Raw genomic sequence first — 20,497 nt, forward strand, 5'->3', positions numbered from 1 at the left:
TCTTCTTTAAACGACTTTTCTATACTGGTGGTTTTTACTTTTTAGAGTTAGATTTGCTCCTGTTTTCTTGTATCTTCAAATAGTAGTGTGGACATCCAAGGAATTTCCTTTTTTTTCTGACCATGCTACGCATGCAACTTTATTATAATATATGGACTGTAGAAATTCCTGTACAAATGGACAATGTTGCTTTTTTGGCGTGATGTTGTCAAGTTTGAGTGTTAGAACCTGTATAAACAGACAAACATCACACTGTTTGTCCTGTTCCATGCAGATACCTAAAGGAGACCAACGGGCTGCTGGCACTGAGAGAAAACAAAACGAACTCACCCCAAAGCAGGCGAGGGATCTGGCTCCAGGCCTGTACTGCAGCCAGATCATCTTGCTGAGCAGGCCCTGATAAGTAGAGAACCTTTTGGAAACCCGGTGTCCTCGCATAAAGGTTGCAGATATTTCACAATGGACATTTTGATGGATGATAACCTGATTAAGCTCAAATAAAAAAATAAAAAAACATGTGATGCCCAGAGGGCTAAGTTTAAGATGTTGGCCAGAATGTCAGTGATAGTAAGTCACTTATATTGCATTTAGTAAAATGATGCATTAATCACCAGAAATGCATAGCTGCCACATGAATACAATACCTTAACCACTTTCACCGGTCATAACAAAACGAACACAAGGAATTATGCAGTTTTGGTGTCAAGACACATGTACTATTCAGCATGACAGCGACGGACTTATGCAAATGACATGACAGCAGTTTAGGTTCCCCTTTCATGTTTGGACCAACATGACTTTGATTTTTAAAAAGGTACAAGCTAAGGCTTTTTAATTGATTGGTTTCAGTAAAAAGGACAAAATCAGCCTTCTGAGCTGGATCAACAGAGCTTTAATTCTTAAATCAGAAAACAGCTGATGCCACCATAGGGGCTGCCATTCATTACCCTATATGGGCCCGCCCCTCCTAGAGTTACAGATAAATGGAAAGAGAAAAAAAATCTACCTCCAGACTGAGACGGTACTACGACCTGTAAGCACACAGCTCCCTGGAATCAGGCACAATGTCATCATCGAAGTTAATTGAGTACAGAGGCCTTCTCCTGCCCCCTCAGGCCCACAATGCGGAGAGCTTGGAGTTTGCCCAAAAGTTTTCAGTGGAAGACTCTGATGTGTTCATTGTGACTTATCCCAAATCAGGTAAAGTAACTTTTATACTTCTCTTCATATTATTATTTTTTCATCTGCTTTAATCAGTGTAGTCAATAATTCACTTTTTATATATTTAAAAAAAAACACATTAAGTAAGTATCTATATCATAATAGCTTTGTTTCTTATGCTTGCCGGTATTCCTATCTGACTATCAAACTGGTCCTTTTTTGCTGTTTAATTCTTATAGCCAGAAAGCACGATTCGTCTTTTCTCAGAATTTTAGGCTAATATATAAACTTTTAAAAGGCTTGTCGAGTTTGAACATGTTTTCTCTGTATTTTTTTTTCAACTCTCCCCACACCTCTGCATTATACCATTCAGTAAATTATATTGTAAGCTATAATCACTCAAAAACAGTGCTGTTTAATTAGCAATCCTATAGACCTGAGGAACACTCGTGTTCATATTACAGCCTTTCTGTACCCATAATGTGCAGTTAACCATTGTATTACTAAATACTTGTTTAAAACATTATATAATCTATATGATAGCAAACTGGTTTATAATTTGGTCTGATCTTATCTTCCTCTTGAGTGGGATCCATTAACATTGAAAAAAAGCAACCTTTTTTGGCATTTACTTAATCATATTTAGTTATTTTAACTCAATTGTTTCATGTTAGCAATGTAGGACATAAAACAATTGTGTTAAAGTAACTAAATATGGTTAAGTAAATGCCAAAAAACTTTTGCATTATTTGTTTTAGTGTACCAGCCTGTCCGCTATTGTTGGGGTGATTTCAAAAAGTGTGAAAAAACAAAATGCCAAGAGCTCACTTCTGCAAGTTTGGCAACTTCCCCAAAAAACAAACTAAGATGAAGAATAAACCACAAGATAGCTCAGGGAAGTTTGCTGCATTCAAACACTTTTGTAAATGTGTGTCGTTACTCGCTTTGTTTAAATTTAATCAAAATGGAAATTCACTTGAGTAATTTGTATATAATTTGTTCAGCGACATTTTTAAAGCCATTAGGTGATCTTGTAAAATTAAGCTGTAAATAGAATCCATTTCTTATAGTCATTTTATTAAGACTTGTGTGAATCCATATCACAAATATATTTGTATTTTATGAATCATTGTTTATGTAAAAGTGATAAACGGATGTATTTATTTTTTTTTTTTTTAGAAACAAAATATACAGGGAAAATATGAAAATGAATACATTAATAGTCTTCTCTGTAATCTGGAACCCTGGGATGAAAATTAAAGCGCTCCATAATGGAGCTCTAAATTCCCGCGAGAAGTCATGCAAATCTCGGAGCGGCTGTAGAACGGAGAGGCGCTCTGCGCTCTTCGGGAGTTTGGCAGCAGCGCAGCTCTGAAGCACCATGCCCTCCTCTGAGGATTTCTACCTGGAATATCAGGGACTTCTGCTTCCCAGAGAGACTCACTGCACAGAAAGCTTGAAGTTTGCGCAGGAATTCATTTTTAACGACGATGACGTTGTGGCAGTTACATACCCGAAGTCAGGTCAGTTCCTCACAGATGAATAATTTTATTCTACTCGCAGGTGGATCATTTAGTGAAACTAATTAGACTGTCTCAAACATAGTAAAGATTGATGCTCTGAGGACATCTAACCGTTTATGATGTAGATCATCAAAAAGTTTAGATTGGAAAAAAGAAAAACCCGAAGCGGACTGTGGTTTAACAAACCCTGCATTGTTTTGCTGCTTATTCATTTCTGCAATACTCAGTCGCCGCTACTGTGCAGAGATACCATAAACGAACTAAAAATACTCAATCTAAATTGCGCTACGGTGTCAAATCATTTTAAACGTTTTGTCAGTTACAACAACAAACTTATGGTTAAGGGGGACCTGTGGAACTTCTCCTGGCCCCTGGTATTTGGCCCCTGTACTAAAAGCATGCATTGCAAAAAATGTAAATTATAGTACAAGTGTATTTCCCATTAGTTTGAGCAGTTAGTTACGACAGTTTACCATTAGCCACACTTAAACTGATTTTATTTTGTCATTTTATACACACTGGTGTAAACAAAAATAAATTTAGTTAAGTACAGCTCCCTAGACTATTTAATTTTTTAAAGTACAGCCTCGATAAGTTTAAGCAGCAGTGATAAATGTATGACTTTATAATTACAGTTGTAACATTGTTATTTTTTTTTTTAAATAAAAGATGATTAAGTTTTAAAATAAGAGAAAGCTATTTTAGCTTATCTAAAGTAGATAATATGCAGGTAACCAATTACTGATTGTTTTAAAGAGATGTTGACTTTTTCTGCAAATAATACTAAATAAATTTCTCATGACAATATGAGCTGACAGAATGTAACCTAACTCTGTGTTTTTCAACCCTGGTCCTCAGAGCACTCTGCCCTGCATGTCTTGGATATTTCCCAGCTTTTAAATACCTGATGTCAGTTAATTCCAGATTAACAGGGTTTGCTGAACTGCAATAATCTGAATTAGGTGTTAAAGCAAGGAATCATTTTAACCCAGGTTCTCAGGACCTCCTGTCCTTTGTGTTTTAAATGTGTCTCTACTCAAGCACACCTGGTTCAAATGATTACAGTTTATATGCGACAGCCCTCAAATGCGGCAAAAGAATGTTAATTACCTTTTCCTTCAGGTCAGGTGTGTGGAGGGAAGGACACGCCTAAAACATATGTCAGTGGCTCTGTTCGAATTCATGGGCTGCATCCTCCAAGGATGCGGTCTACCTAGACTGGATCCTTTAAAGACCTTGAATATAAGGAGACCAGAAGAGTTTTGGCTGTGAATTCAAACAGGTCTACCCTTCGGCGGGTTTTACCGCCGTAGGCTATGTTGCTTAGACACACAAAGCAGGAAAAGAATTAATACCAAAGTTTTCAAAACTGTTTATTTCTTTCTTTTTTATCGAGTGGAATAAAGGTCCCAACCACCGGGAGCAGGAACAAATAAAATCAAATGTAATGATAGAAACCTTAGTCAGTTAAATATCATGTTGCTGTCATTTTGCACATCTCTGATGTTGCTGCTATTTTCAAATATCCATTACTGTAAAAATGTCCATAGCTGGATATTGGTTATTTATTCTCCGGGTGCACAGTTTAATATTGTTAAAACACTTTACAGTATTTTATTGTTTATATGTTAACTCTTCCCTATTATGTTAGTCTTATACATTTTTCTAAGGTCCACATTTCTGCTGCTGTAAATTTGCCCATTGTGGGACAATAAAGAGGTTTTCTATTCTATAAAAGGGATAGAAATATATAAGTTGATCTAAACAATGTATGTATAAAGAATATATCTGCAAAATCTCTAATATTCAACAGAAAAAATGTCTTGCTTAGGCATATTGTGCAAAACAGCAATAAAAAAAATTTAACTATCAGATTTACAGTCCCCACACTGCAGATATATCAGAATCTGTCCTTAAATTACAGCCAAACCCATTTACACAGTAACAGATAAAAACCTTTAGATAAATCAAACATTACCGCCACATATCTGACTCTATAACCATTAAAACAACAATCATTTCAGACAGAACTATTCACAGAGTTGTATTACATTAAACTGAACTTCCAATATTCACCGCTGTTCGGCGCCAAGTAACCTTTCCTCTGATCACGGAGCAAATCACGGCTTGCTTGGTCTCGCAATGAATCCTGGGATATCCAAGGATGCCGAGGATACATCGGACCCGTCCTTCAAATCGGGGCAAAAAGAAGGACGCATTTTAAGGCCGCGTAACGAGGTTTCTTGGAATCCGACCAGACCTCTGTGCCACGCTATGACGTAATCGTCATTCGAATCTGGCCTTTTAAAAACTCATCCCATGAATTCGAACAGGGCCAGTGTCACTTGAGGACAAGGACTAACTGATTTATCCCTTGGACCAATTAATTTACAATTTACTTAATTATTTTTAAATTATGCTTCAGGTGTACTAAGATAAAATCACAGCTCTTATCTATTAGATCAGGATTCTGCAATCTTATTTTTGTGACTCACTCTATGAAACGGCATGCACCTGCCCTGTTTTATTGTGTTATTTCTTTTTCAGTGGCCCATGAAAATATACTGGATGTCTGCCAATACTGTCTTTTTTAACATCAGTCTCACTGATCCCTGATAAGTGCTGTCGACTTTTTTGGAATGCATACTTTTAAAGTAAAAGATTTATGAAAATGTGTAAAATGCTGTTATGTGTTCTGTTTTAGTTTATGGAGAAAGCTGCACAGCTAATGCAGCTGTCCCCCTTGCTGTCAGTTGCTAAAGGAGGTGATCTTGTTAATGCTAACTACATTAGAGGTTTAGAGCAGGGGTAACCAATTAAAAATCAACAGGATCCGAATAAAGAAAATCAACAACCAGTAAAGGTCAGACATTTTTAATTATAAACTGTTACTTTAAACAGATTTAACACTGAAATAAAATGAGGATTTCATGCATCCATGTTATATATTGACTTTTTAAATAAAAAGATATACAAAAAAATAGAACATTTTTCTATTTTAAAATGTAAAGTGTTTTTTTAAGCAGAGAACATCAACTGTTCAGTTTGGTATATAGACAATATCCTGATTCACATATTTTATAAAACATCTGAACTAACCTAACAAGTTATTTTTCTTCTTTTTTTTCTGGCTTAATGAGAGCAGTGGGCTTTAGGCTGCCCTGCAAGGCTTTAAATCTGGGTTTGAATGGAGACAAAGTCATTCTCAAGCACATGTCAAGGTGCTTATTCCTGAGCCAAACGTACTCTAAATGTGCAGGGTCACCTTTGAGCACGCCATTTCACTTTTCTGTCACCAGGTCACCGCAGTTCTTCCAGCAGTCCATATTTTCTCTGCTCTCTTTTTCTAATCATCTTCTCCTTCTTTCCCATCGCCCAGCTTGCCACTGACACAGCCCATCGGTCTGTTAATCCGTGACCTCTGCTCTAGGCTGTTTCTGCTAGGGAGAAAAATGACATGCTGCAACCTTCCCCTGTTGTTACTGTCCCCAGTGTCCCTTATTTATTTGTGTTTCTTTCCGGACTGTTAAGGTCTGGATTTACTGGAAAGTTCTAAGGGGTTTTAGGAGCACTGTGGTGCATGCCATCATATAATGCATGCTAGCTGGCAGCTGTGACACTCTGGAGGTGTCTTGCTGGATTGGTTGGAATTTGATCGCTTGGTACCCAGGCTTGAAGTGTTCACCTCTGACCTCATCTTGGCCAGTGTGATTTGGTTGATAGAAACTAATAGAGGACATGTTGTTTTGACAAGCGGCTGTTTAAACTTTGTAGATATGTGAGCTGAACCTGCTGGCCTTAAATGATAATGCACATTATACTGTACCGTGATCCCTGTGGTGAAACATGATAATGGCAGTATCCTGCTGTGGGTATAATTTTCATCTGCAAGAGAGTTGACCTGAGTTTTTATTTTTTATTTATTTTTTTAAATCTTTTTTATGTGATTAATTGGAGTAATCATTTAGGTGTAATAGAAAACAATATGAAGGTTTGAAAAACTGGGACTTGTGAGGATCCCCATTGTTTTTGTAGCAGGTCTGTTTCACCATTAGTTGCTTAAGGTAATAGAAATCTTTGTCCTCTGCTCATTTGTCTAAGTGTCTGATGTGTTTAATACTGACAGGTACTTTTTGGTCCCTCTGTGATGTAAGCGGTAAATATGGATGTAAAAACCAGGTTTCAAATTTCCTTTTGGATGATCTACAAGCCTGACGAAGGAATTAAGTGCCGACAGCTATGTCTTAGTGTTTCTCGTTCTGAGCTGCAACTTGGCTAAGAAATACATTTCTGCTTTCCAGTGACATCATATAACTACAGTGAAATAAAATAAAGCATTTCATATGCGCTTAGTCTGTTCATGTTGATATAGAGCTGTATTCAATAAAGTATTGAAAGCATTTATAATGGAGGCAAAATTAAAGTAACTTTTGAAAATAACCTTTAAAGCAGATATTATTTTATTATTATTTATTTATTTAGTGTCATGTTGTTGTGTATCATCTCTTTATGGACCATGAGTCTATTGAACAAAGCAATCATCATTAGAAATACTTTAAAAATGAATAATTATAAATTGATAATTAATTGAATAATTAAAAATTATATATATTTTTTAGTCAGATGATATTTTAACCAAATAATTTAACAAAAACATCAGTTTGTCTCTAATTACGAAAATAAACAACATTTTCAGTCATATTTAGTTTAGATCATGTCTGTAAATAAAGAACCCCAAACAGATACAGAATCTTAGCCTCTTCTTTTTTGTATACTATGAATTCTACAGGCTTAATCTAATCAGCATCAGATGTAAAAATTGGTTTAGGCAGAGAAAGTGACTAAAAGGAAAAGGTCAAAAAACAAAAAAAAAGCAACCAGACTGGCACACTTGGAAATTAGGTTGTTAAATAATCAAGCATTTATCAGCAAATGCCCAGGAAGGTAACACATTACTAAAAGTTTATGTTCATGATTTCATTTTTTCTTGGTCATTTAGTGAGTCTGGCAAAAAGCTTAAGAGCTGATGTGTGTAACTTTTATCTTAGAATAACAGAGTAAAAGTGTCTAAGTCCCTTTCAGAGGATGGTATCATTACTGTTGATCGCCTCAGTGCTAAAGAACTGATAGGACTGTAGACAGAAAGTCTGGTGTTTAAATAAAAACATATATATAGTTGGTAAATGTGTTTGTAATTGGACTTCTTATATTTTTTCGATCAGTCATTGTGAGGTCATAACTCAAAATAATCCTGACTCATTTCCTTTTTTATAATTTCTCAGTAATTCTGTTTGTCAACAGCTGCTCTCTTTACAGAAGCTGTTCTTGGAATTTGTGTTTTCTTACTTTACAGTAAACAAAGCCACACATGTTAACTGAGACTTCCAGCGTTATGTTTGAAATAAAGCACACAAATGAGGAGGACTTCCAGCTCCCCTGACTTGAACTACATCATTCATCTTCGCAGGAACGACCTGGATGCAGGAGATCCTCCCGCTGGTGCTAAATGGAGGAGATTTGACCCCTGTTCATACAGTTGTGAACTGGGACCGGGTCCCGTGGCTCGAAGAAACAAGACTGGCGAAGATTGTGGATAAGCTGCCATCTCCACGTGCCCTTGTTACACATTTTCATTACAGCCTCATGCCCCCTTCATTTCACACCTCCAAAGCGAGAGTAAGTGGGTTAACTTGGTCACATATACTGACGTTCTAACTAAAAATACACAAAATACTGCATATTTTTGTACTCTGGAACATGTAGGTAATCTATGTTATGAGGAACCCAAAGGATGTCATGGTGTCTTCGTATTACTTCCACCAAATGGCTAACTTCCTTGAGGATCCGGGCACCTTTGATGAATTCCTGGAGAAATTCCTGGAGGGCAGAGGTCAGACATAGCCGCACAGTTAAAATATATGTGTTATTCCTGCCTCTACATGTCAGGCAAACCATATTTAGAAACTGGGTGTCTACATGTGACGGTGCAGCTTTTCTCTCAAGATCATTTCCTTAAATCATCATTTACTTTTTTTAGTCAGACTACATCTAGTATTAGACAGGCAGTAATGATCTGACCCACAACCATTTGGTCCTACTTTGTAAAAGGTTTGTGACAGAAGAAATCTCTCACTTGTTGTCTGAGAGTAGGGTTGACACGTTTAATCAGATTAATCGTGATTATTCAATTGTTGAAATAATTGTCAACTATTTATTAATCGATTAATCGTTAAATGGAGACTCTAAAATTTGCCTCTAGCTGAAAGAGTGACCCACTTAGAGCAGCAATTATACCAAAATTGTAAAAAAAAAAAAAGTGTAAACATTTTGCATTTAAGGTAAAAATCATTTTCATCTGTCATCCTGCTCTTTTCAACACTCAAAACTCTGCTTTAAGGAACCTTTTGCCATCCGATTATTAATTGATTTATCGAAAAAAGAATCGACAGATTAATCGATTTACAAAATAATCTTTAGTTGCAGCCCTACTTAAGTGTAGAAAATAAAATATAGCCTGATCCCACTGAGGCATTAGCAGCCTGAGGTAGACTGAGGACAGGAAAATTACTCAGCTTTTGGTAACATCTGCTGTTTTAAATTGCAAAATACTTACCCTCTAGAATTATAGGTAAGTGTAATTCCAGAGGGTAAGTATTTTGCAATTCAGGTGTAGAACTGCCACTGGCATCTTTGAAAAAGACTTTGGTTGCACAAGGAAGCTTGCTTTGAATAAATAATTTCCCTGTCAGAGATATAGCATTGAAATACTGAAAAAGAAATTGGAGAATGCAGGCCTCCGGCAAGTTTTGCACCATGTGCTAAAACTGACACATGATCTGGATTATTACTACATTTTAGTGAATTGTTCCTTGACATGAGGCACATGTCTGATTTAAAAAAAGGAAAAATCCTTAAAAGACGTTCATAACTTTTCAAGTTATCCTGCTAACTAACAAACCAACAAACATGAAAGCATTGAGATGAAAACTGACCCGAGCTCAGACCAAAGCTATAACTTAGTGATTTGGATGTTTGGATTTGGGTGGATGTTGAAGGAGCTGGATCCAGTTATACATCCGGGTCCCCCTTAATTTTATTTTGTTAAAAAGACTTAAATTCAATTTTTCCCTCCCCAAAAAAGGTAAGTTCACTAAAATATAATGAGTTAAAGGTTAATAATGTATTTCCTGAGAAAATAAATGCCTGAAATTCCTTTCTGTTTTATCACTCGTATTCCCGATCTGCACCAGAAATGGGATCCTACGCTACTTCCGGGAGCTACCGTATTTTCACGACTATAAGGCGCACTTAAACGTCTTTTTTTTTTCCTCAAAATGTGCGGTGCGCCCTTTGGTGCGGTGCGCCTTATGTGTGTTGTAACTGCGACTTTTGAGACCACCTCATTGAGGAGATGATGAAAGAGTGGCTGAATGTAAGGAGACCAGGTGTTTTTTTTCCACTCATCACCATCGCTGTTAATATGTAACTCCATGCGTGCCCATCTCACAGGTGATGTGAAAAACACGGTGAAACAAATTAACGCTGTGCTCGCTGTTCAACCGCTCGAAATCGGTGTGAACCGGACCCAGCAGGTGCAGCAGAAGCAGCGAGTTTACATGCAAAGTCAATGGTTGACGCGCGTATAGGCGCAGCAAAAGGTCCCGCAGCGCGTTTTGAGCAGCAGGCGCAGCGTGTCGGGAGCGTTTAAGCATCTGACGCACCGCCAACGCGCTGCTGCTCGAGATGGAAAAAATTTAAGTTTTGCTGCTGGACACGCCGCATCAACCAATCAGAGAAGCTGATCTGGGAGCTGACAGCGAGACAGACACTGCGCTCTGATGACATATGATATTAACGCAAATGAAAAAGGCTGGATGGATGAGGAGATGATGAAAGCGTGGCTGAGGCAGGTGTATGTGAGGAGACCAGGTGCTTTTTTCCACGCATCACCATCGCTGCGTGCCCATCAAACAGCCGATGTGAAAAAAAAAGGTGAATCAAATGAACGCTGTGCTCGCCGTTATCCCGGGGGTCTGACAAAGGAACTTCAACCGCTCGACATCAGTGTGAAGCGGCCGTTCAAAGTAAGGCTGCGAGCGGCGTGGGAGCGATGGATGGCCGACAGAGACCACAGTTGCACGATTAGTGGAAGGCAGCGCCGGGCAATTAACGCCACAGTTTGCAGATGGATTGTAGATGCTTGGACTAACGTGTCTGCTGGCTCTGTTGTTCAAGCTTTCGCAAAAGCCGGCATTATTTCTGAGGAGCCGCGCTGCACGGAAAGTGACTCTGACAGCGAAGAAGGGGAAACTGGCATGTCGGATTTAGCGCAGCTGTTTAATTCAGAAACAGAGGATGATGACTTTGATGGGTTTGATTAATACTTTGTAATAAATACATTAATAAAGCACAATCATACTCAGTTTTGCTCCCGCTCTATTTTTCTACCTGAAAACTTAATTCAACAGCAGCCTCTGGGCCGGGTCTCCTCCGCGTATACCGCGGTGGCTGGCAGGTGTTTTTTCATCTAAATAATCTAAATCTTGCAGCTATATTTGCTGTGGTCAGTGGGAATAAAGTAGTTTTAATATGTTTTTATGTGAGAAAGGCCACCTGAAAACTTAATAGTTGCGGTCAGTTCATCCAGATTATTATCGTGCCTATACTATTTCTGTTGGAGGCGCTCAGACCCCCACATACTAGCGGTGCACCGACAGTAGAAATCCCTTCAACAGCAGCCTCACCGCGGCGGCTGGCAGGTGTTTTTCATCTAAATAATTTAAACTGCAGGCACCAGGATACCGGTATAAAAGCGAACAAATTCCGTCGGCAGGTTTCAGGATTTTAAGTTAATTTAGGAGTAATCACAGCGCTGTGTCATCTGCGATGTGTCTGTCTCATGGCCAGCTCCCAGGTTTGATTAATACTTTGTAATAAATACATGAATAAAGCACAGTCATACTCAGTTTTGCCCCCGCTGTATTTTTAAATACACAGTAGGGCTATTTAAAGGTAGTAGAGGACATGTACCTGTATATAAAAAACGCGCCCTATAGTCCGGTGCGCCTTATGTGTGTGTTAAATACAGAAATGGCACACATAACTGAGACTGCGCCTTTTAGTACGGTGCGCCTTATGGTCGTGAAAATACGGTAACTTTTTCCGCTTTGGATTAAAACATAAATCTAGGCTTTTTGAGTTGTATCTCCTCCTTTAATGTTAACATTAGGGTATATAGTGCGTAATCTAAAGAAAGAAACAACAGATAAACATGGTTTAATCATATTTAGCTCTGAGCATGTCCCATTATGACATACGTCATAGAAGCAGTTTAACAGTGAAAATGTGAAAAACATCAACATTTTCTACAAACATTTTTGAAAGATGTGTGTTAACAATTTTTAGTGAGTTAAGGATAAAAATAAGTAATTTACTACCATAATTACATTATTTATAGACAACCAGATGTATATCTGATGGATCATGCTTCCGGGACGCAGAGGATAGTGGCAATGGTACTACCTTACTGCAAACCACTGAAGTCAGCAGCAGTAATCCATGTTGGTTGGAAAGAACTGCTGGCTGTTGTAATAAGCTGTATGTTTTGTGAGTAGTGAAACTGGTGTGCATTCCAGTTTAAAACTTGTTGATCTTTATGTGTTTGACGCATGATAAACTCCATAAAAGCCATTAAAAATGGTGCCTAGTTCTGCATGCTGCCTGAAAGGCCCATTAACATCAGCTACACATTAGGGTGTTTCTGTGAATTGATAAACTGTGTCTAAACACTACCAACCAAATATGAATAACAATTTTTGTCTAACTTTCAGATCTTTTATTTATTTTTTTGCTTGCTCCTGAGCGGTGATGCAAAACTTCCTTTGATGTCAGGAATATATATATATATATATATATATATATATATATATATATATATACTATATCCAGAATAAATGTTTGACTATGATAGAGTTTTGATCATAGATCCAGATGAAAAGGCATATAGACCTTCCTCCACTCGATCGCTCTCCTTCCCCTGTTTTTGTTTAGTCAAATAAGATGTAAATGTTTCCTTGTATTTTCATGACATGATTAGGTTTAATAAGTTTTGGAGACTCTGTAGTTTGTATTATAAATCGACGTGACTTAATTGAAAAATTTCAGTGGGTGTCACAAGAGCAAAATAAGTAGAAACAAAATTAAAGTTTAATATTTTGTTCATTTGAAGTAAAAATAACTGCTAAAGTTTAAATAGATATTTTCTTAACAAATGTGTAGCACCAACCACAATCGCAGTTTAGCTAAAAAAAAAAGATTACTATCCTTGGCAAGTCTCCTTACCATAATGCCAATAAAGGCTTTTCCATCTACTACTGGAAAGGATGTAAATGAGAGAACGAGAAATTGTGCTTACATGAGGAAATGATATGAGTCATGTGTAAATATTTTACCACGTACACATTCATGCTGTTCTTTAAGTTTGCTTGATTATTTTCTTACCCAGTAGGTTTCAATACATCTATTATTAATCAGATAGCAAAAGGTTCCTTATGGGGATTTTATACTGAATTTAAACCAGTTGAAACTAAAACTTCCACTTAATGAGTTCTGGATAGAGCATTTTGACTTTTCTTTTTATCTTTTATATATATCTTTATATAGTTTTTTTTATTAATGTTTAAAGGTCTTTTAAAATGTTGGCATTTTTACTGCTCTTAGCAACACAGTTGGTTGCTCTTATGATTAATGTTGCAGTTAAAGATTAATCAAATACTGAATTTGTTTGAATATTTTAGTAAATGATTAATCACGATTAATCCTATTAATTGTTTCAGCATTTAACAGGTATCAGGGCCCGCACCGATACTGGTATCGGTGCAACACTAGTTAAAACATGTTTCTTTTGAGTGTTTGTTTTTGGTTTAAAGAGGCAAACAACAGTTCCACCTTAACTCTGAAAGAGATTTAACTGTATTCACACCAGGAAGGTCCTTTTGCTCTGTTTATTTGGTGCAGACCGATAACGTTACATATTTTTTTTTCTTTCTTTTAGATTAGGTTTATTTATTCTAAAATTCTGGTTTTTTGAAGTACACTTTAACATTTAACAAAGCCCTGTGTGTGAAGAGCGCTGCTCCCATAGGACTATGGGAGTCCTTCATGCAGCACATCTGTTTGCGTATCTCTGATATAGTTACAGCTGCAGAATCATTAATGGAGTGAAGAGCAGATAATTTATTCTAAACACATTTGATTTTTAATTTATAACGGTGACAGTGTTGGTGGCTGAGGAACAGATGGCTGATTAAATAGCATTTTCTACAATGGTAGCGCGCTAAAGCCAGACATACTGTACGATTTTTTTGGCCTATTCAGGCCTCCAATGGTGCGAGAATTTTTTAGATCTTGCTAACTTTTAGCCTGATCGTGCGTCATGTAATGCGCAGGGGGTAACGAGGGACGATCAGCCTCTAACAAGCTCCTGCTGACCAGGAATCGTAAGGTCGGGAGTAAATCAAACATGTTTGATATTTAGTCGGCAGTCGTAACGTCGCATCCGAGCGTCGGGCCGCACAATGTGAGCTCATACATTGTGAGCTGTGAACTTTTAAACCCTGTGGTTTCCTCGTACAGTTTGAGCTGTAGCTGCGTGCATTGATTGAAAATATCCCACTGTGTATGCCTGGCTTAATCCCAAGAAGTAGAATGACTGGAAATACCCAAACCAGGGTTAACTCAAGTCAATTTAAACCTGGACAAATAATTTTGAACCAAGAAGGGAAATGAAATCCAAATGTGTGTGAGATGGCAAAAGATTAGGGTGATGATAAAGAGGCCTTCTGACTACTAACTAGGACTGTACAACATGATAAAAACTCATATCACCATATAATAATTACGATTATATATATTATAAAATATAGTACCGTAATTTTTGGACTATAAGCCACGACTTTTTCCTCATTTTTCGACCTTGCGGTCTATATAACAATGCGGCTTATCTATGGACTTTTACAGCTAACAGCCACTAGCGTAACACCTAAATCTATGGATTTTACCATCCACCATGTTTACGTCACACTTGCTTCAACACACAAGTAAGGTAGCCGCACGCGGGGGAATGCGGAGGTCCTCCGGAAGCAGACTCCTGCCGCGAGTGGTACGAGACAGAAAGACGGACATTAAAAATAAAAAACCTGTGGCTTATAGTCCGGTGCGGCTTGAATATGTACAAATCATGCAATTTAGCTTCTGCTGCTTATATTTAGGTGCGACTAATAGTCCGAAAATTATGGTAGTTTTAATATTATAGTTATAAACAGAGTAAAAGCCTCAGAAAGACCGCCAAAAATGGCCACAACAGATGCCTGTAAAAACTCATGATGATTATCTTTGCCGTTTTCATAAAACTCAGTCATCATCACAATATAGAAATATTTGTTTAAAAAACAGAAAAAACACATTAAGCTACATTAAAAGCAGAGCCTCTGGCAGTTACAAATGCTATTAACGTAATATATATATTGAAATATATTAAATGTCACTTCTCTGCTTTTAATTGTAAGACTTTGAGCCCTGTAGGACTAATCATTTTAATTACTGGTGCAAACATTTAGAATGCTGCTTACCGATTTACAAGAAGGGGTTGGATTGTTGTAATCCCACTCAGATTTTGTCTTTCAATTTTGGGATTTTACAGTTTTTAACATTTAAGAAAAAATTAAACCCTATAACTTTCTATGTGTGTATTTTAAAGCTTATAATCTTTTTACTTTTTCTATTGTGTGTTTAGTGACACCAGTCCTTCCTTTTTTTATTCTAAATCTGCTAGAGCTGTATTGATTCATGAACATAGTACTTAATTTACTCATAAATATATATTCTTAAAATAAGCATTCAAATGGCTTACTCTTTCTGTGTTATTCAGTCCTGAAAAACAAAGGGACTTTTGATCTTGCATCCGTTTTAAGTTTCCAGAGAACATCTTATTTGCATGCAATAACCCAGTATGTTTTGACTGCAGTGCTCTTTGGAAAATGGACGGACCACGTAAAGAGCTGGAGACATGCAGAGCTAGGAGACAGAATACTTTTCATCACATACGAGGAAATGGTTCAGGTAGTCCTCTAGAGTTTCTGTCAATGTAATCTTTTCTCACTATCACATTAAAGCCAGACTTCCTGTTTCAAGCTTTGAATATAGAACAGTGGTGCACTGCATGTTCTATCCTTAGCCTTCCTCTTTAGTTTTTAGCTATTTTTTTTTAAATTGCTAAAAATGGTTACTGGTTTCCATACGTCTTTGGGATTTTTCAAACCACCTCGATGGAGAAGTTGTATTTTTGTGTGTTTCTGTTCAGACTTGCTGACCTTCATTGTAGAATTGGTGAAAAGCGTGCTAATGTTCGCACACCACATTATAACCACAATGTTCAATGTATTTTACTTTGGTGTCTGCAGTATATGATGACTATAAAGTTGTGCATAACTTTGAAGTTTATCTAAGCCTGACTGTTTAAAGGAACTATTAATCTCTTGTCCAGGACCTGTCTGCATCTATCAAGCGCATGTCCGACTTTTTGTGCTGTGATCTCAGTAAAGACGTCATCCAGAAGATAGCAGAGCATTGCTCTTTTCGGAGCATGAAGGCCAACATCATGTCCAACTTTAGCCTGGTCCCAAAGGAATACATGGACAATGATAAGTCTCCTTTCCTCAGGAAAGGTGAGCTTCACCCCATCTAATTGTTGCACACATGGGATTAGTTTCCCTTTCAAAAATGTGTTGTTTCCCAAACTTCTTCCCTGATTTGTTTTTAATGACAGGAATCGCAGGTGACTGGAAAAACCACTTCAGCTCAGATCAACTGGCCCGATTCAAGTCTGTGATTAACAGGGAGTTGGAGGGAGAGAAGTTCCCGCTGCCATGGAGTCTGGACTGATCCACACAGAGTAATGGAAGAATGGAGGAAAAGCAATCAAGTCCTCCTACTAATATTAGAAAATAAGAATTTTGTGCAAACAGCAGTGAATTTTGTCAATGAGTCTTTTATCAACAGTTGCAAAAAGTTTTAGAACTTTTTAAAGTTTTTAAGTATAAAAGTAACTATAGTACTTTAAAATATGAATTAAGGGAACACTTTAACAGCTAATCACTTCGATCAGTCCAAGTTTTAGCTAACTACAGTTTAATATTAATATTTTGAGCTTCCCTGAAGTCCACGCTTAATGCATTTATCATCTGTATAATGAGATCATAACCACAATGTAACAATTAGATAATAATACATATGTATTTGACAAGTTCGACAAGTAAAATTTAAGGGAACTCCAACTTATTTTTTCCATTTGCAAGTCAAAGCAAAATGACAAAATGTTTCCTTCTTCATTCTCCTTCTACATTCAAAATGCATTTAAAACTGGAAGCTTACATACACTCCATATCTTTTTCTTATTCTCTGATACATCATTTTGAATTATCAAAACTATTTCTGTTTTATAAATGCGAGATTAATAAATCAATTTGGTTTATTACCTTCTTTAATTTCAGAGGATTACACATATTTATTTAGCCTACAGCTTTGTCTATAAACTGTACAACTTGGGTCAAAGATTTCTGGTGTATGGAGCTAAATCAGGGCCATAAATTTCGTTTAAAGGAAATAAAATTGACTCCAAAAAAAAAAAAAAATATTATTTAAACATGAAGGAAAAACGGTCAAAGTGGCTGTGGTGTAAAATCCACTGTACCCAGTTCCAAGCCTATAGAGGACCAATCCTGCCATAATTAAAAGTAAATACATAAATAAATTAGGGTTTTAGGGTTAAATAAAATCTCAAATGTCTTTTTCATTTTAAGTAAAAGGATGAGCAGCGTTAAAGAAGAAAATGAAAATGCAATCAAGATGATTGATAACTAATTTCATTTGAGTCAAACAATGCAGCCACACTCTTAAAATGAAAAAGCATTTCTGGAAATGCTTTTTCATTTGAAATATGTTAGCGATTTGCTTCCATAGGGAGTAGGTTGTTCAGCCGCTGTGTTGAATATGTTAGTCATGATTTCACAAATGGAAATCCAGTCGATAATGGCTACTAACATAAAAAGGTTGATTCTTATATCTGCAACAGGAAAATAATGGGTGCATGTTTTGTACAGTGTTTAAGACATAACTTTGATATGTCCTGTTAAATTTCACATTTTAATAAAAATATTTACATATATCTGCTGTCCTCTTTTTCAGGATGTTGGATTTAGCTTATTTATAAATGTTCTATATGTTTTATGATAGATTATTTAATTTTTGCCAGATTTATGGTGAGTTTTTAATTGTTTTTAGCTATGCTCTACATGTAAACACCTTCCTAAGATGCCCTGATATTAAAAGTCTGGAGTACAGTATTCACTCCTCACAGTGTGTATGCAAGTGTAGCAGTTTAGAAAATTCTACACACTACAACAGCCTATGTACTTTTTTAACATATTTGAAAAGACAGACATTAAATATAGTTTTTAACAAAACTCACAAATACAAGCACTGTCTAACCACAATGACTGAAAAGATGCCTGTCTTTGCTGTGTAACAAGGGGAAGGGGGCTCCTGTCTATCTTAAGTGGTCATTTTACAAGAGGCAGGGTACACGCTGAATTACAAAGTTCTTCATAGGTAAACTCTTTGTCTACTGTTAAGGCTAGGCTTAAAACTTTTCTCCTTTATAATAGTTTCCTTTTGGAAAATAATTATAGTGTGGTTCAGGTTATCCAGAGCTATCTCTAGTTAGGCTGCTATTGCCTTCGGCTGCTGGAGAACATAGGGATCCATTTTCATATTCTGCTTCATAAAAACTCTATTCTCCCATTCTGCAGTATTTGTTAGTTGAGCCTCTAACTTGATGTTCTCTCTGCTTTTTCTCATCATAGTAGCTTTATCTCGCCAGTTCCTGTTTGCCTGTGATACCGCTTTCAACACCTTTGTTTATAGATATTGGAGCTTGGCCTGTTCTGCAGTGTAGTCCAGTTTATCTTAGTGTGATTAACTGTATCTGCTCTCTTATGTTCTCTGACATAGGAGCTGGCTCAGAGCTTGTCTAACTGGCTATGTTTTCCCGGATGGCGCCTGTTGTGGAGCTGGTTGAGTTACTTTTCTGTCTGTGCTTCTTTTTATATGTCTGCTTCTGTCCCCTTGAGCCCCAGTCAGCCTCTGCAGATGGCCGCTCACGTGGAGCCTGGTTCTGCTGGAAGTTTCTTCCTGTTTTTCCTCTCCACAGTTGCTGCAAGCATGCTTGGTGTGAGAAATTGCTTAGGAGTCAATAATTTGTAGAAAGAGACTTTGAACCAATCTGACTGTATGATTTGGTTGAACGGTCTTCGAAAGTGCCTTGAGATTACATGTGTTGTAAATTGGTGCTATATATATATATGTATATATATATATATAACTGAATTGAATAAAGGTGTAATTGGGTTTTTTTCCCTTAGTGTTTTCCCATATTATCTGCAAAGGACATGTAGAGCTCCCTTCCCTCTATGAGCTTTATTGCAGCTGATAGTTTGCTCCTCCTTGCAGGTCTGCTGAAGTTCAGCAATATTTGGAGGTCATCTTGCTCTGTTGTCTTCGTTGCTGAAATACCTTTGGTGTTGTGGGTAATTTTCCTGTGGTGAAAGACAGACTATTGCCAAGTAACTCTGACACATGGTTCCTTTGTTTGGTGCAATAGCTGTCTCTGTCTATGCGTCGCTTGCATACCTCCCCTCACAATGGGTACATAGTTGCATTTAAATAATTGCTCCATTGAAATATCTGTTTACGTTTAGCTTGTACCCGGCCCTAAGATAACTTAACTTCTTCAACCGTGGTTCGATTTTGCTCATCCATATTTTTCCCTTAAGCATTTACAAGTTGCTTTCCTTTGCAAAGCAAATGTACCAAGAAAAAGAGGGCTTTAGTTTTCAGCATTCATTTTTAAACTCGGGGAGGATCCCATGAAGGCCAGGGAGGAGCTGAAACAAAGACAAAGCCAAATAGGCCAGTTTAAAGGTAAAACCATTTTTTTTTTTTTATTGTTCCGTCTCACAAAAACTGTCCAGGTCCCTGAAGCAGACAAAATATAGTAATTTTCTTTCATTTGAGTTAGCTACACAGAAACATATCTTGTACTTATGATTTTATTTTCTTAAAACAATTTCTGGGAATATTCTTACAGAAGGAAAAATATGATATTTAATTATGTTGAGTTTTTATTTTAAAAACTCCCATATATAATTCTAACATGTATTCAAGTACATTTTTATAAAAGAATTTCAAATATTTTATCATAACTAACTAACTAACTGTATTCAGATTATCTCAAGACAGCTGAATTAACACTTATTTAGTTTAATCTTATGCAACATCGAGGCATTTTCTCTTAATTTTGATAAGTGTCTCCATCTTTGTATGCTAAATTAGCTTTTTTTTATTAGGTTTTGTATTTCCCCTTTTCTTAACATTAAATGCCATTTTTTTTTTTTTTTAAGCAGATGATCATTATCCTTTTTACTTAAAGCTATCGAACGCTGGTGGCACTCATCACTGGGTCGGGATTCGGCAGTCATCAACTAGAGCACATAATGCAGGTCTGGATTTATCTGACCGCTGCAATAGACTGAAAGAAAAATGTTGAAGTTCCCCATTAGCCTGGTATTTAACCTGTTGTAGTTAAAGAATGCAAAGAAAAACAGAAAATCTTTTATAAAAAAAAATAAGAAAATATAATTTATTAATGTGTTTTACGACTAATTTCTTAAACCTAAAATAATACTCTTAGTACAGCT

The 20,497-nt window shown here is 36.8% G+C and overlaps 1 protein-coding gene across 2 annotated transcripts; it reads left to right on the forward strand.

Moving 5' to 3' along the window:
• The first annotated feature begins 1,009 nt into the window (after positions 1-1,009).
• On the forward strand, positions 1,010-16,657 carry sult2st3 (sulfotransferase family 2, cytosolic sulfotransferase 3). Of its 2 annotated transcripts, none has more exons than XM_038289941.1 (6): positions 1,010-1,200; positions 8,152-8,360; positions 8,448-8,574; positions 15,709-15,803; positions 16,228-16,408; positions 16,510-16,657. In XM_038289941.1, exons 1-6 carry the CDS (start codon positions 1,065-1,067, stop codon positions 16,623-16,625), a joined length of 864 nt encoding a protein of 287 aa, XP_038145869.1. In that variant the 5' UTR covers positions 1,010-1,064; the 3' UTR covers positions 16,626-16,657. The 2 variants fall into 2 exon arrangements, with proteins under 2 accessions (XP_038145869.1, XP_038145861.1); XM_038289933.1 differs by lacking the exon at positions 1,010-1,200 and adding an exon at positions 2,478-2,684.
• The last annotated feature ends 3,840 nt before the right edge of the window (positions 16,658-20,497 follow it).

This window comes from Cyprinodon tularosa, unplaced genomic scaffold (assembly GCF_016077235.1).
Source record: "Cyprinodon tularosa strain WSP-4 unplaced genomic scaffold, ASM1607723v1 ctg107, whole genome shotgun sequence".
NCBI classification, from domain to species: Eukaryota; Metazoa; Chordata; class Actinopteri; order Cyprinodontiformes; family Cyprinodontidae; genus Cyprinodon; species Cyprinodon tularosa.